This window comes from Symphalangus syndactylus, chromosome 1 (genome assembly GCF_028878055.3).
Source record: "Symphalangus syndactylus isolate Jambi chromosome 1, NHGRI_mSymSyn1-v2.1_pri, whole genome shotgun sequence".
NCBI classification, from domain to species: domain Eukaryota; kingdom Metazoa; phylum Chordata; class Mammalia; order Primates; family Hylobatidae; genus Symphalangus; species Symphalangus syndactylus.
The window spans coordinates 36,240,514-36,255,680 of record NC_072423.2 but is presented as its reverse complement, the minus strand read 5'-3'; the positions used below and the strand labels follow the sequence as shown (position 1 = coordinate 36,255,680).

At 50.2% G+C, this 15,167-nt stretch overlaps 1 protein-coding gene across 6 annotated transcripts; it reads right to left on the bottom strand.

Moving 5' to 3' along the window:
• Positions 1–322: 322 nt before the first annotated feature.
• CXXC1 (CXXC finger protein 1) lies at positions 323–14,801 on the bottom strand. Of its 6 annotated transcripts, none has more exons than XM_063639811.1 (16): positions 14,669–14,801; positions 5,583–6,368; positions 4,735–4,853; positions 4,534–4,634; positions 4,012–4,247; positions 3,739–3,918; positions 3,315–3,341; positions 2,992–3,237; positions 2,722–2,829; positions 2,368–2,552; positions 1,884–2,091; positions 1,694–1,804; positions 1,504–1,553; positions 1,253–1,349; positions 842–994; positions 323–715 (listed from the first exon to the last, which is right to left on the bottom strand). In XM_063639811.1, the coding sequence occupies exons 2-16, from the start codon at positions 5,583–5,585 to the stop codon at positions 569–571; spliced, it is 1,971 nt and encodes a 656-aa protein (XP_063495881.1). In that variant the 5' UTR covers positions 5,586–6,368; positions 14,669–14,801; the 3' UTR covers positions 323–568. The 6 variants fall into 6 exon arrangements, with proteins under 6 accessions (XP_063495881.1, XP_063495878.1, XP_055155170.1 ...); XM_063639808.1 differs by lacking the exon at positions 14,669–14,801 and adding an exon at positions 5,419–5,504 and having other exon boundaries at positions 2,710–2,829; positions 5,583–6,302; XM_055299195.2 differs by lacking the exon at positions 14,669–14,801 and having other exon boundaries at positions 5,583–7,240.
• Positions 14,802–15,167: the final 366 nt, after the last annotated feature.

The window sequence follows — 15,167 nt, the reverse complement described above, 5'->3', positions numbered from 1 at the left end:
GCGCGCGGGGCGGGGAAAGGGGCGGTGCCGCACCGCAGGCAAACTGAGGCACGCAGGTGGGCGCGCCTCTGCAGGAGGCGGATCCCCATCGTGGGACTTGTGGGGAAAAAGCGGGACCTGGCATCCACAGCGGACGACAGCTCTGGGTGGGAGACAGGAGCATGTGTGGGCGGTGTCACCACACTGAATGCGCGCTGTGTGGACACTCTGCCTGTGCAAGGCTGGAAATGTGGGTCCCTGGGCTCTCCCGGGGTGCAGGCGCCCCCCATCTTATCCAGAAGTCTGGAACAGTTGCAACCGCAGCAATGTGGAGACAGCTTCCTTGGTTTCTTCAAAATTTTATTAACAAAACCCAGGGAGAGGAGGCAAGGATGAGTGGACTCCGCAGCCCCACCAGGCACTGAACATGTCAACTGGGACTAACCCTCTGATAAAGGCAGATGGGCGGTCAACCGGTGGATGGGCACAGGGAGAACCGGAGAAACAGATGAGTGGAGGAACGGACACACGGGCACCGGGCGGCTCCCCCATCTGGAATGCAGGGTGTGAGGGGTCCGGGCCAGGAGGCTCAGCGGTCGGCACTGGAGCGCAGGTCGGTAGTGAGGGGATCGTGCTGGATCGTCTGGTGCAGCATCAGGGCCAGCAATCCCGCGCGGTTTGTCATGGCTGTGCGCACATTGCGCTCCTGCTCAAACAGCTCGTCCAGCTTGTACCACTGCCAAGGGAGCGGCAGGAGTCCTAAGCAGGAACACCTGCAGCCCCGCCTGCCCTCGGCCACGTCCGACATGGAAACCTACCACATGCAGCACCGAAACCGCACCGAAACCGCACAGAAACCTACCACACGCACGCGCTCCAAGTCCACTTCCGCACGCCGCAGCTTCTCCCAGCAGTAATGGCGATTGCACTGGCGCTTGGGCAGGCGGCAGAAGTCACCCGTGAGCTCAAAGACATCACGTACAAGGGGGCACCCGCATACCTCGTCAGCTGGCACCTGCAAGGAGGCCGGGTTGGGGGGATGAATAGCGGTGATAAGGGAGAATAGGAATGGGGGCTCAAGGAGGGAGAAGGAAAAGAATGGAGGGTTCAGGGAACGGTGAGGAGGCATGGGAAAGGAGGAATGGAGGGTGAAGCAGCAGGGAAGGTGAGAGGAAAAAGTGAAGGAAAGGTGAGGTGAGGAAGGAAGGGATGAATGTGGGACAGCGAGGCAGGGAGGAGGGGCAAAATGGGAGGAGCTGAGGGAAAACCTTACTTTGGGGTCCCGTGAGTGCTCGGGGCACAGCACCTGGAGCCGCTTACAGTATGTTTTGCTCTGAGGATTATACACATCACAGAAGAGTCGTGTGGCCCTGGGGGTTTGGAGTAGAGAGGGTAGTAGAGGGAGGGAAGGGAGGTCCACCTGTCCTTGCTGGTGCCCATATTCTGCCCCAGCTCCACACACATCGCACTTCTGACCCCCGCCTTAACCCCCCACCTCTCACTCTGCGTGGCACCCTCACTTACCCTTCAATGCGTGTGGGGTACATGGACCCAAAGGACGTCTGGCTCTCATACTGGAGGGATGAGCACAAATGGAGGGAACTGTGGATGTGCGCTGCATGCCCTCCCAAGACACCACCCAGACAACAAATCTGTCCCCCACTGGCCCACTGATGTTCCCACATGGTCTGCCCCCTCAGTCTGACACCCCAACCTTGGCATAGCAGCGCTCCATGTGGCGCAAGGCAACACGTGGGTTGATGGGGTGCCCACAGGAAACACAGAAGATCTGCAGGTCTGTGTCATCACTGTCACCCTCGTTGCTCTGCATGGAGTGGAAGGAACAATAAGGCTGGGAAGGACAAAGTACCGGCCCTGCCCTGTTGGCGCCCCTGCTTGCTCACCTCCTCATCCTCGCGCACAGCCTGCTGCTTGGCACGTTGAATGATGGCCTCAAGCTCATGGAATCGGCGTTCCATTTCCTGAAGGCGAGTGCGGGCACTCTGCTGCTCTCGGCGAATGCGTTCGAGCAGCTTCTTGCCATGCTCTTCAGCAATGCAAGGGCTCTGCTGCCACTGCTGGATGCGCTGGGGGAGGATCTCATAGATGCGGCTGCAGGGAAGGTAGCAAGCAACAGAATGAGTGAGGTGATCAGTAAGTGAGGATGGCAAAATAGATGCAAATGGCAAAAGGAGAAGTAAATAGGTGACTGGTGGAATGGTGGCTGGATGGACACAAGGGCAGATGGGTGGGTAGGTGGATAGGTGAGTGGGTAGTGGCTATTTGGTGACTGAATGGTGGAGAGCTGATTGGTAGACATACAGAAGGCTGTGGTCAGGCCCTACCATGCACTTCCTGACTCCCTTGAACCCCTCAGGAATGACTCACTTGGCTGCCAGCTTCATGCCACAATCATCTGAGCAATACTTGGAGCTGGGCTGGGCGGCGCGCACACAGCCAGGCCCCAGGCACTGGGGCAGCGACGCAGGGTCCTTGGCATCAGCCCTCTCTGGGTGTTTCCATTTATCCTTGTGCTTCTGCTTCTGCCGATGCCGCCTGTACCGCTCCTCCTTCTGTTGAGCAAGACAGGTCAGGTCAGGGTGGAGTCAAAGTCAGCCCCAGACCCCAGACCCCTGCTCCATTCTAGCCCTTTCTGGCTCTTGCCCCATTCAGCCTCTGACCTCTGCCTCTCCCTCAACCCCACCCTCTGCCTTTCCACATCCATTTTACCCTCTCCATCACCTTCTTCTCAGACTTCTTCTCCCGACGCTTCACATGCTTCACTTTCACTGCCCTCTTCCGCAGCGCGGGGTCCAGGAATGGGGACTCTTCTGTGTCGCTCATCCAGGGCTGCAAGCAGGGCATGCACTGACCCACCTGCCCCGCTCATGACAACCCCACCACCTACTCATGTCCCATATCAGCCTTCCATACCCTCTGTCTCCTCATTAGGGATACTCTCTGCTTCTGTAACCTCCACCCTTCCACCAGTGGATGCTCCTGTCTGCTCACCAGGCCGTGGTCATCAAAGGCCCCTGCACAGAAGTCCTGATACAGGTCAGGATCCAGAGGTAGGTCCTCATCTGAGAGTGGCTCAGGCGTGGCTGTAGCCTCAGGAGGCTCCTTGACTGCTGATGACGCCACTGCCCCCTCATCTTCACGGATGCGCCCTAACTTCTGTGATGGCTGTGGCTGCTGTTGGGTGGGCAGTGGCCGGCGGGGCCTTGGCAGGGACTCTGAGGGCGTCACTGGTGAGAGCTGCGGGGCAGAATCTCAGGACTGGCCCTGACTGCCCTGCCCGCATGCCCCACCCCACCCTGGGGGGCTGGACTCACCGAGGAAGGGAAGTACTTGTACGATTCCTGTGCCGGCAGGAGGAAGGCCCAGGTCAGCCCCAGGTGGATGGAGGGCGGCCTTGCCCTAGCCCTACCCACCTGGCCTGGCCTTACCTCCCCAGACTCACCTCCCTGCTACCCCTCATTGCCAGGAATGCTCAGCCCTGGCTGATCTGTACTGACATGCATGACCACCTGGAAACACCTGGCCCCACTCTGTCTACCCAGGGTTGGTGGGGGTGTTCTGCCAGCCCAGCATACAAGGTCATGCCCCATTCATCTGGACATGACAGGCCCCTTCCCACCTGTCTAGATACAGTCAGGCCCAATCCCACCTGGCTTATCCATGCCTAGACTTAACTAACCATGCATGGACCCACCAGCTCTCCCGCACCTGACCCTACCCAGCTCTGTCCGTGCTCACCCGGGCCCGCAGCTGGCACTGGCGCAGCCGGCACTTCTGCCGGATCTTGTTGGGGCCCCCAAACTTCTTCATGTCCCGACAGAAGTCACAGTGACCACAGTCCTCAGTGCGCCGACATGCCTCACACTCACCACACATGCGGGCTGACCGTTTGATCTGCTGCTGCTGCTGCTGGTGATGCTGGAGGAGGGGGCCCAGAACAGAAATCATGGACCCAGGCAGGGCTGAAACGGAATCACTTTACACATCCACTCACTTTATGCAGCCACTCACCTGGCTGGGTGTGGCCACCAAGGGCTGAGGAGAGGATTTGTGGGGCGAAGCAGAGCCCCGAGCAAGCATGGCCCCAACCCCTGTCCCTGACCCTGCCCGGCGCTGCAGGTCTGGATCGGGGACAGGCCTCTTGCGCCCTCCACCCTCATCCCGGGGCTCACTGCTGTCCCGCTCATTGCCATCCCGCTCCCGTGACTTCTTGTGCCGATAGCGAATCTCTAGTTTGGGGTCTTTCTCTGTGGGGCAGAGAGTAGGGCCAAAGTGAGTGAGCACTGGACGGTATGAATGGTCCCAAAACCTCTTTCTTCCTCTTCGCTCCCTTACTGTCCCACCCACCTACTCTGCACCCCTGTCCAGGGCAGAGCTGCCTCTTCCCGTGGGATCTTCTATTACCACTCACAATGGAGCCCCTATTCCAGCTCACCACAAACGTGTATCACTTAATCCCCATGATTCCCCATTGTGGCTCCTCCTCCTCCCTTGAAGCCCCACCTGCCTTCCCTGTCCATCCATGGCCCTCACCTCTGCACTCCCGACAGTACCACTCACGGATGGCCTTGGCCATCTTCTCAGTGATCCGGATGCAGTCCCCATGGAACCACTCATTGCAGTTGTCACACCCGCTGCAGAGGATGGGGCAGGTGGTGGAGATGTGAGGGGCGCGGCCCATCGGCCTCACCCCACCCTGCCAGTGTCAGCCCCGCCTATCTCTCCCGGGCTCACATCATGAAGCAGTTGATGTCCGGTTTGCGGCAGATGCAGTAGATGGGCGCATTCTCCCCATTCTCCGACTTGCTGTCCTCCCCGGCATCTGGAGGCTCTGGGTCTGAACCATCTCCCTCCTGCGGGGCACCCCCATTACGGATCCTTAAACAGCCCCCACCGTGGCGGCTCATCCCCCCATTACAGCTCCACCATGGTCAGCAGGGATCCCCACTCTGCCTGCAGATTTCACATCGGGCCCCCCAAAAAACCTCTCCATCACAGTCCCCACTGACCACCATCCCTTCCTCTGTCATCCTATTACTCTGCTCCATGCTTCCCATCACGCACCCACCCACACCCGCTCCCTGCGTCCACACTCGCTAATGGGTCATGGCGACCCTCCATCGTGGCGCCTCACAGACCCCGCGTAACTCACTGCGGACTTCCCATCGCGGTTCTCCACGCACCCCTCCCTGTTTACCTCATAGACCCACCTGGCACCCGCACCCACCCCCAGTCGCGGCTGTCCACGGATACCTGGACACGGACTCCTCGTCACGGCTCACTACAGACCACCCAATGTGACTCCTTACAACCCCCTTGTCCCTCTGCCCAAAGAACCCCCGATCATGGTTTCCCACGGAACTGCAACACGGAGTGCCCACTAAACTTCTATTAAGGAGCCCCCCCACCGCGGCTCACCATAGAACTCCCAGATGGTTCATCATTCTGCCCATAGACTCCCGCCGTTCAGTCCACAGACTCCGGTTATGGTTCCCCACAGACCCCTGAGTCGGCCGACAGACCCCACTGTTGCCAACCGACCGACCTCCACCGGCGAACCCCTCCCTGGACCCGGTACTCACCATATCTCCGCTCCCGGCGCACTCCCTCACGACCCCCGCCAGCGACCCGCGAACCTGCACAGACCGCTCAGCGGCGTCCCAGACGGTTGCAAAGGAGCCCACAACTACTTCCGCTTCTAGTCACGCCTCCCAGGCAGCGTACTCCTATTGCGCAGGCCCCGTGCGTCGTCTCCGCCGCAAACCAGTAGGTCGCTCGCCTAGAGCCCCGAAGACCCCTCAGGCGCCGCCATCTTGATTATCGTATCCGTATGGTGGCCGAATCCATACGTTCGCCGGGAACATGGCCGCGCTCACATTGTGGCTTTCCCGAGGGCGCCGCCACCTTGTCAGTAGAGTCCGTACGGCGGCTGCTTGTACGGCCTCGACGTACAGGCAACATGGCTGCACCTACTGCGTGACTTCCTCATAGATGCCGTCATCTTGGAATCTGATTCCGTACGTGGGTCGAATTCCGTACGTTCCTAGGCGACACATGGCGGCGACCTAATTGCGGATTCTTCGAGGGCGCCGCCATCTTGGTAGTTGATTCCGTACATTGGCCGCTTGTCAGGCAGAGAGGTTCACAGGTACAGCGGCCGCTTTCGAAGCACTACCTGGATCAAGTTGCATTCATTCCTCCATTCAGTCTCTTTCCCCTTCCACATGTATTAATGGGGCAGGCTGTGTGCCTTACGGAGCGGAGGAAACCAGTTCCTCTGTCGTCTCGGACTTCACCTGCCACCACTCTTTCCGGCTCTTACTCCTCCCACTTGTCATTCTTCTGCCAGGCCTGGCACGGTTCGGCTTCTATTTATTTTATTTTTATTTAAAAACAATTCTTAAACTAATATCAAATCTTATTTTAGTTCTCTACGCTGCACAATAAGCCTAAGCACAGTTTACTTCTCCATTTCTTTATTGTTTAGCATTTAGAACATTTTCAAATATTATTCTAAATAAAGTTGCAATGAACATTCTTAAACGTAGATCTGTATGCTCATCCCTGATTATTTCTTGTGAAATGTGATATACAAATTTACAAATATACAAATGTGATATACCAGGTGTCACTCTGGTTAACAGCTGTAAGATGGAACCGGGAAGCCATTCTTTTTTATTTTTATTTATTTATTTACTTATTTTTTGAGACGGAGTTTCGCTCTTGTTGCCCAGGCTGGAGTGCAATGGCGCGATCCCCGCTCACTGCAACCTCCGCCTCCCGGGTTCAAGCGATTATCCTGCCTCAGCCTTCCGAGTAGCTGGGATTACAGGCATGCACCACCATGCCCGGCTAATTTTTTTGTATTTTTAGTAGAGACGGGGTTTCACCGTGTTGGCCAGGACGGTCTGGATCTCCCGACACCTCAGGTGATCCGCCCGCCTCGGCCTCCCAAAGTGCTGGGATTACAGGCGTGAACCACCGCGTCCGGCCCTCCTGGAAGGCATTCTGTGGACTCCCTGCAAACTTGCAAAAAGGAAAACAAACAAACCAAAACTAAAACACAACAGGAACTTGCCTCGAACCCTTGAATTGGTCCAAACTGCAATGACCACACCATTCTGGAAACCAGCTATATTTCACCAGCGCTGCGTCTCCTAAACAACAACCAATGAACTATGGACTGGTGCTAGCCAGCCGCCTCCACCAATAATAATTTCTTTAAAAGAAGTTGTGTAATCACCCTTAGCTTCCTTTTTCTTTTTCTTAAAAACTCCTTCTCCCCTTCCTATCTTTGGAGTACAATTTGACTTCGAGCTGAATCTGTGTCCCCTGAATTGCAGTTCCTTAATGCCCCAATAAACTCCTGCATTGCAGCTTGGTCTCTTGCCTCTTCTTAGTTGACTCTCCTTAGAGATAAAATTCTAAAAGTAGAATTACTTTGTAATTGGCTATAAATATTGTAAGACATGTTCAAATTTATAGGAGGCCATTGCTTTGGACAGAGCTCTGGCTCTAGGCCCCACCAAAATGGAGTCACTCACGCTGAAGTTCCATGCCACCAAGCCAAAACTAAATTGTTCATCTGACCTTCCAAGAAATGAGGAGAAAGAGACAGAACAATAGCTAAATCCCCATACAAGCCACTTTTAGCTTGAAAGTCCCCTTTGCTTTAACCTTTATAAAAAAGCAACCTGAAGCAATCTGATGTTAACCAGCTTTAAAAAAAAAATTGTTCTTTTTCCTTGCTCCCACCTTACAAAATTCACTGCTCTGCTATTTCACAGGAGAAGCTCTCATTCTATTTTGTATAATGGGATCTGCCTCAATTCATGAATTGCAAGTAAAAGCCATTACATCTATAACTAAATTTGTTGTAATTTTGTCTTTCGATGGTTGATAGATATATTTCTACAAGCAGTGTATGAAGGTTCCTATATCAGAGCCTTATCAGGTTGTTAGATTAGTGCGAACTTTTGTTGTTGTTGTTGTTGTTGAGACGGAGTCTCGCTCTGTCACCTAGGCTGGAGTGGAGCGGGCAATCTTGGCTCACTGCAACCTCCACCTCCTGGATTCAAACAGTTCTCCTGCCTCAGCCTCCCGAGTAGCTGGGATTACAGGCGCATGCCACCACACCCGGCTAATTGTATTTTTAGTAGAGATGGGGTTTCACCATGTTGGCCAGTCTGGTCTTGAACTCCTGACTTCAAGAGATCCACCCCACTTTGGCTTCCCAAAGTGCTGAGTTTACAGGCATGAGCCCCTGCGCCTGGCCAGTGCAAACTTGTAAATTCATCACCCCGTCAGTAAAAAACTGTCAGCATTCACAGCCATTTTATAAATACTACACATTACCACACTAATATAGTGCAAAAATCAGAAACTACATAAAATACATATTTAAAGGGATGAGATAAAAATAAATATAAACATCTCTCATATTTTCTCAAATCCCGAGCACCACCTGAGATGCTGCCCTTGAGGAGCTCCCAGTTTACACTATTAGTGCTCACTCTGATCTGTGTGCAGTCTGGTATGGACATGATGAAGCAAACAAAGATTAGTATTTTGTCAAATAGTAAATTTTTTGTAAGTCTAGCTTGATGATGATGGTAATAGTCATAATTTTAAAAACCTATTTGGTTAGTGGTTGATAGTTTGCAAGTACTTTTGCACATGATAGTTTATCTGATCCTAATTGCCTTATACAGTGAATGGAGCAGGAGCCTTATTGTCCCCACTCTGCAGTGAAAGCAATTGAGACTCAGAGAGCCTAAGTCCCTTGCCAGGTCACACAGCCAGTAATAATGGATCTGATATTAATAGTAAAATCTTCCTACTGTGAGTGTTGGGCTGTGGGCTGGAATCAGCATAGACTCAGGGAACCCCCAGGACGAGAGAAGCTAGATAAAAAAGTTCATGAGGAAAGCACAGAATGGAGCAGATTCTGAAAGCTAAGGGTCACAGTGGACCTGAGTTCAGGAAATGGATCAGAAGTCCAGAGGATCAGACACCAGGAATCAGGATTAGGATCTTAGGCAGGAGAACAAACAACACAGAATGAGAAACTAAGTACAGGATCTCAGCACAAGGTGGGTATCACAGGAAAGGGAAAGGAGAGCCCAACTCTACTAAAGATTCCTGGGAGGGGGACGGAAGTCTTCCAGACACTTCTTGCAAACAGCAAGGATGACATAAATATCTGAAATTCAATGACAAAATCATGCTTAGCACTCCAATTCTAATTTGCCAGCAAGCACAGACAAAATCAGTACTGGAATTATTCGCTGAGGAATATACAGTTTTGCTTTCTGAAGTTTTAGTTACCCATGGTCAACCATGGTCTGAAAATATTAAGTAAAGAATTCGAGAGGGCTGGGCACAGTGGTTCATGCCGGTAATCCCAGCACTTTGGGAGGCCAAGGAGGGAGGGTCCCTTGAGCCCAGTAGTTTGAAACCAACCTGGGCAACATAGCAAGATCTTGTTTCTACAAATTATAAAAACATTTAGGCCGGGTGCAGTGGCTCACGCCTGTAATCCCAGCACTTTGGGAGGCTGAGGCGGGCGGATTACCAGGTCACGAGATTGAGACCATCCTGGCTAACACGGTGAAACCCCGTCTCTACTAAAAAATACAAAAAATTAGCTGGGCGTGGTGGCGGGCGCCTGTAGTCCCAGCTACTCAGGAGGCTGAGGCAGGAGAACGGCATGAACCCAGCAGGCGGAGCTTGCAGTGAGCTGAGATCGTGCCACTGCACTCCAGCCTGGGTGACAGAGCGAGACTCTGTCTCAAAAAAAAAAAAAAAAATTTAGCCGGGCATGGTGGCACGTGCCTGTGGTCCCAGCTATGCAGGAGGCTGAGGCAGGAGGATTGCTTGAGCTTGGGCTGTCCAGGCTGCAGTGAGCCATGACTGCATCACTGAACTCCAGTCTGGATGACAGAGCAAGTTCCTGTCGCAAAAAAGAAAAAAGAAAGAAAGAAAATTCCAGAAATAAACAATTCATAAGTTTTAATTGCCATGCCATTCTGAGTATTGTGATGAAATCTCACACCGTGCCATTCCATCCCATCTGGGATGTAGATTATCCCTTTGTCCAGCATATCCACCTGTTCGGTTTAGTTGAATTCTGTTTTTTGGACCAGTCTGAAAATCATTCTATTATAATGATTATTAAATTCTTTTACTGACATTGATATAATATTCAAATAAACTCAAAATTGGCTTAAAAAAATCAGGGCTCAAGGTATCTATAGATGCCTAGACTCAGTGTGGATTAGGTAGGGCAGGGCTGGGGTGGGGAGAGAGCAGAGGAGTGTAGCAGAGGGCTAGGTCCCATTGAGTTAGAACTGGGAAGTGACTATGCCATATCACAATGATCTAAAACAGTATGAAAAACAGACTGCGGCCCTCTAATCTTTCTGGCATTTTGTGACTGCGGGAGGCAGGGACTGGGTCAAGACTGGACCTTGGGCAAGAATCAAAGCAGGTACTCACTCTCCAAATGGACATAGGGGATGAGAGCAGGAACCAAGCCTAGAAGTCATTCAAGTGCAGGTGAATTGAATAAGGAGCAGGGAGGAGCCAGGATGGGGGACGGTGGTACTGGCAACCATTTTGGCCCAGGAGAGAGAGTGGACTTGAGAATCAGCAAAAGCAGCAGCCAGTGGGAGGGATATATTTAGAGCCTGGGCCATTCTGTGCAGCATCCCTAGTCTGGAAAGAACCCAGACTCTGAATGGAAAGGAACTATTGTAGGTCTCTCATGAGGTTGATGTCCATTCAGGCACAAATTCAGGCAGAATTTGCTGAAACATGCCAGAAAAATAAGACCGAGGGATTCAATATCTATCTTATGTTTTTCAATGACACTGAAATATTCTGTGGCTATTGCAATATCTTAAGTCATAGTTTTTAGAGGTATATTTTACAGTTCATGCCTTCAAGAACAAAGTGTTACAGCTTGAGTTTGATTCTAGGCTCTACCAATACTAGCTACTTGACATTGCAGAGTGTAGTTAATCTTTTTGAGACCTTTTTCTCATCTACAAAAATGGGCAAAATTAACATCCTCCTAGAAAAACATCTGAGAGAATAATATGAATTAGGTCCAGAATGGGAACTCTCCAAATAGTGTCATGCAGTAAAAGATTAACTCAGCAGGCCTTGGTTGTTCAAACCTTCACATGAAAAAAAACAATCTGATATTTGACTGGCTCTTGGGAGATAACCTTAAAGTGCTCAGAATTACTTGCCTAATAAGAATGTTCAGCTGGGCACAGTGGCTCACACCTGTAATCCCAGCACTTTGGGAGGCCAAGGTGGGTGGATCACCTGAGGTCAGGAGTTCAAGACCAGCCTGGCCAAGATGGGTAAACCCTGTCTCTACTAAAAATACAAAAATTAGCCAAGTGTGGTGGCGGGTGCCTGTAATCCCACCTACTCAGGAGGCTAAGGCAGGAGAATCGCTTGAACCCAGGAAGTGGAGGCTGCAGTGAGCCCAGATTGTGCCATTGCCCTCTAGCCTGGATGACAGAGCAAGACCCTGTCTCAAAAAAAAAAAAAAAAAGTTTATATTTACCTAGGATCTTGGTCCACACCAGATAGTTTATGATAACAATGTGATTTGTGGTGGGGACCTTGGGCCACAGGGTATCAATATGAACTCTGGAGAGGCCAGAGACTGAGTAACCAAGGTCAGCAATGGTACCCTCCATACTCATGTAACCAATCCCCTAATAAAAACCCTGGACACCAAAGCTTGGATGAGCTTCCCTGGTTTGCAATACTTCATTCATGTTATCACAAGGCTGTTTCTGGGATAATTAAGTGCTGTTTATATGACTCCTCTAGGAGAGGAGAACTGGAAGCATGGTCTTTCCTGTACTATAGCCTATGAGCCTTTTTGCTCATTCAATCTGTATTCTTTTGCCGTAACAAACTGTAATTGGGAGCTTAGCAGTGTTTTGGTATTCTGTGTGTTCTTCTAGTGAGTCACTGAACCTGAGGATGGTCTTAGGACACCTGACACAAATGTCCTTTTTCCTCATATATTATACTTTCAAGCTGATGTCTCTGAAATGTTTAAAGACTGCCAAATGTCATGAACAAGTCATTTAATATCATTTATGAGGAGGACTTGTTTAGGTCATTTTGGTAGCTTTAATTCTAATCTGCTCCCTCCCTACTACAGCTTCCCCATCCCTAACATCAACATTTCTTTCTTTTTTTTTTTTTTTAGATAGAGTCTCACTTTTGTCACCCAGGCTGGAGTGCAGTGATGCAATCTCAGCTCACTACAACCTCCGCCTCCCAGGTTCAAGTGATTCTCCTGCCTCAGCCTCCTGAGTAGCTGGGATTACAGGTGCCCACCACCACACCCAGCTAATTTTTATATTTTTAGTACAGACGGGGTTTCACCAAGTTGGCCAGGCTAGTCTCGAACTCCTGACCTCAGGTGATCTGTCCACCTTAGCCTCCCAAAGTGCTGGCATTACAGGTGTGAGCCACTGCACCTGGCCCACATTTCTTATCACACTCAGGTTCCTAGAGAGGAACAAGTGCACCAGTTTTCTAATCTGACTTCTTCCTTTTCCACTTACTCCCTCTAAAAAAGCACAAAGAATTAAATAGGCTTGCTTCTCTGGTTTGGTGGTAGATTCTTCTTTCTACTTTTTATTCCTACCCAACTCCTACCAACCAATTTCTATCCTGAATAGGTCAGTTTCTATCCATCTTAAAGCTCATCTGTAAATATCACTTTGAATTTTATAGCCTGCAGAAGCTTCCAGTTTGTGGTTTTTCAGCCCCAGATCATGAAGTCCTTGGTCCTACAGAAGACAGAGCAAGGCTGAGGTTTGTCATACACAAAATGGAGCATTATAAAACCCTTTGGTACTGGTCTGTGTTCATGATAATTTTTTTTTTCTTGATTATCCCTGTGTTCTCTTCCAAAAGTTGCCATTACAGACACCAGAACACTCCTGTAATTTTGTTAATCTGCAGTGGTTTCATATATGAGCAAGTTGTTTCCTCAATGAAATTATAAACTCCCTGAAGGTAAGAACTAAGCATCTCTTGAAGAGTAAACCACACAAGGTGAATTGAATCCACAGTTGTGTTTCCTGCAGTGCTGTGAACACAGAATTGGCTTCATTACCATCTCTGTAATTGTCTATGTGCCAAGGGAGGTTTTCAATGTGGCCTCTCAGGGTTGGTTTGAAGGAACAACAGAATAGAGGTGCTTGGGCCAACAGTTTAAGTTGCCTTTGTCTGGAGTACTGTGGAAGGTCCATCAATAATCTGCAGCATGCAGCATTCCCCAGGCCTCCTTCACTGTTTCTGTCCTTGAAGGTAACTACCATTCCCATTTCCAAGCCTGCAGGACCAACTCTGCACAGCAAGTTCTCACAATTCAATTACAATCATATCAAGCAGGCTCAGGAAAATCTCAGGAGTCACTTAGAGCAGCAGGAACCCAGGAACACATGGCTGGTTAACCACCTATTCAGGCGCTGTCTCCTGCCTGGGCCAATCCCCTTTTCTATGTCACACACTACACATAGCAAGGGACAGCTATCCTGGGAGTCTAGGGGAGAATAAAAGTGTTCAAGATCCCAATGATAATTCTCCAGGTATGGAATTTGTACATTTTAAATCTGGCCTATGAGAGATGTGGGGTGGGGGAATTAGGGGCCCTCATTAGCTTTCTTCATCTTTCAAATTCTATCACACCCCTTTCCTTTAAAAAAAGGGGTTCCTTCTTTCAAAACCCATTTTCTTCTATTAACCAATCTTTATGCATTTAAAATAAATCTTTCTGAACCCTAGTGAAAGGCATCGAGTAGTTTTCTAAAAATAGCTTTATTGAGATATAATTCAAATACTATGCAATTTACCCATTAAAAGTTTACCTTTCAATGGTTTTAGTATATTCACAGACTTGTGCATTTACTGCCCTGATCTTTTTCCTTTAATTAATTTTTTTTTATACAGATGGGGTCTCGCTATGTTGCCTAGGCTGATCTTGATCTTGGCTCAAGCAATTCTCCTGCCTCAGCCTCCCAAAGTGCTGGGATTACAGGCCTGAGCCATGCACCTGGCCTCCCAATCATTTTTTATAACTTTTTCACTACCTCCAAAAGAAACTCTGCACCATTTAGATACCACTCCCCAAGCCCCTCCCCATAGGCAACCACTAATCTTTCTATCTCTGTATATTTATCTATTCTGGATATTTCATATAAATAGAATCATATTATATGTGGTTTTCTGTGACTGACTTCTTTCACTTAGCATGTTTTTAAGGTTGGTTATTTTGGGTCCCTTAAATTTCCATGTAAATTTGAGGATCGGCTTGTTTAATTTTGCAAAAAAGTCAGCTTGGAGACAGGAGTTGCGTTGAATGTGTAGAACAAGTTCAGGAGTATTGCCACTTTAATAATATTAAGTCTGACTTAGCAACATGGGACGTCACCCTTTCCTCTTCAAGTGAGCCCTGACTGCCAGTCCAGTAGGGCTGGGCTGGTTGGGCCTGGGAGTAGGGGCAGCTGGAAAAGTCTCTAAAGTCTTGGGACCAGGTCACTAGCTCCCTTCCTCCCCAAGCCTCCTTCTCCACACGCACCCCCAACGCTCCACGATCCCCAAGAGGGAGTATGAGACCCTTCACCTTGCCACACCCTGCAAAGCCAAAAAGCTGTCTTTACATTTTCGGGTCCTCTGGCACGGGCAGCCGCCGCCACATAGTCAGGATCCCACAATCGCAGTCACTGCAGTGGCTTTAGTGATGCTGCATTCTGGTTGTCACGGGCTACCCTCGTATTAGGGCGGGTGGCTAGGAGTGCGTTTACGTCCCGCCGGAAGTGGGGAGAGTCACCATGGGAACCGTGGACGCTGAAACTAGCCACTTCCTCTTGGCACTGAGAAGCTGAATCTGCGCTATCTTCAGATCAACCTCGGTCTCTCTGGCTGGATATTTATCGGGTTCTGCCTGAAAGGCCGACTAACGCCTTTCCTCTTGGAAAAGTCGCAGGTCTTAATACAGCTTCAGTTTATACGTTTCTTTGTGCCTTATAATAGTCATAAAGGTCTGGTTAGATCTCCACTCCCTCCAGGAGCGCTCCAGGAGCTCTCAGTTGGGCCTTTCTTAGCACGTAGGGAAAGATCCT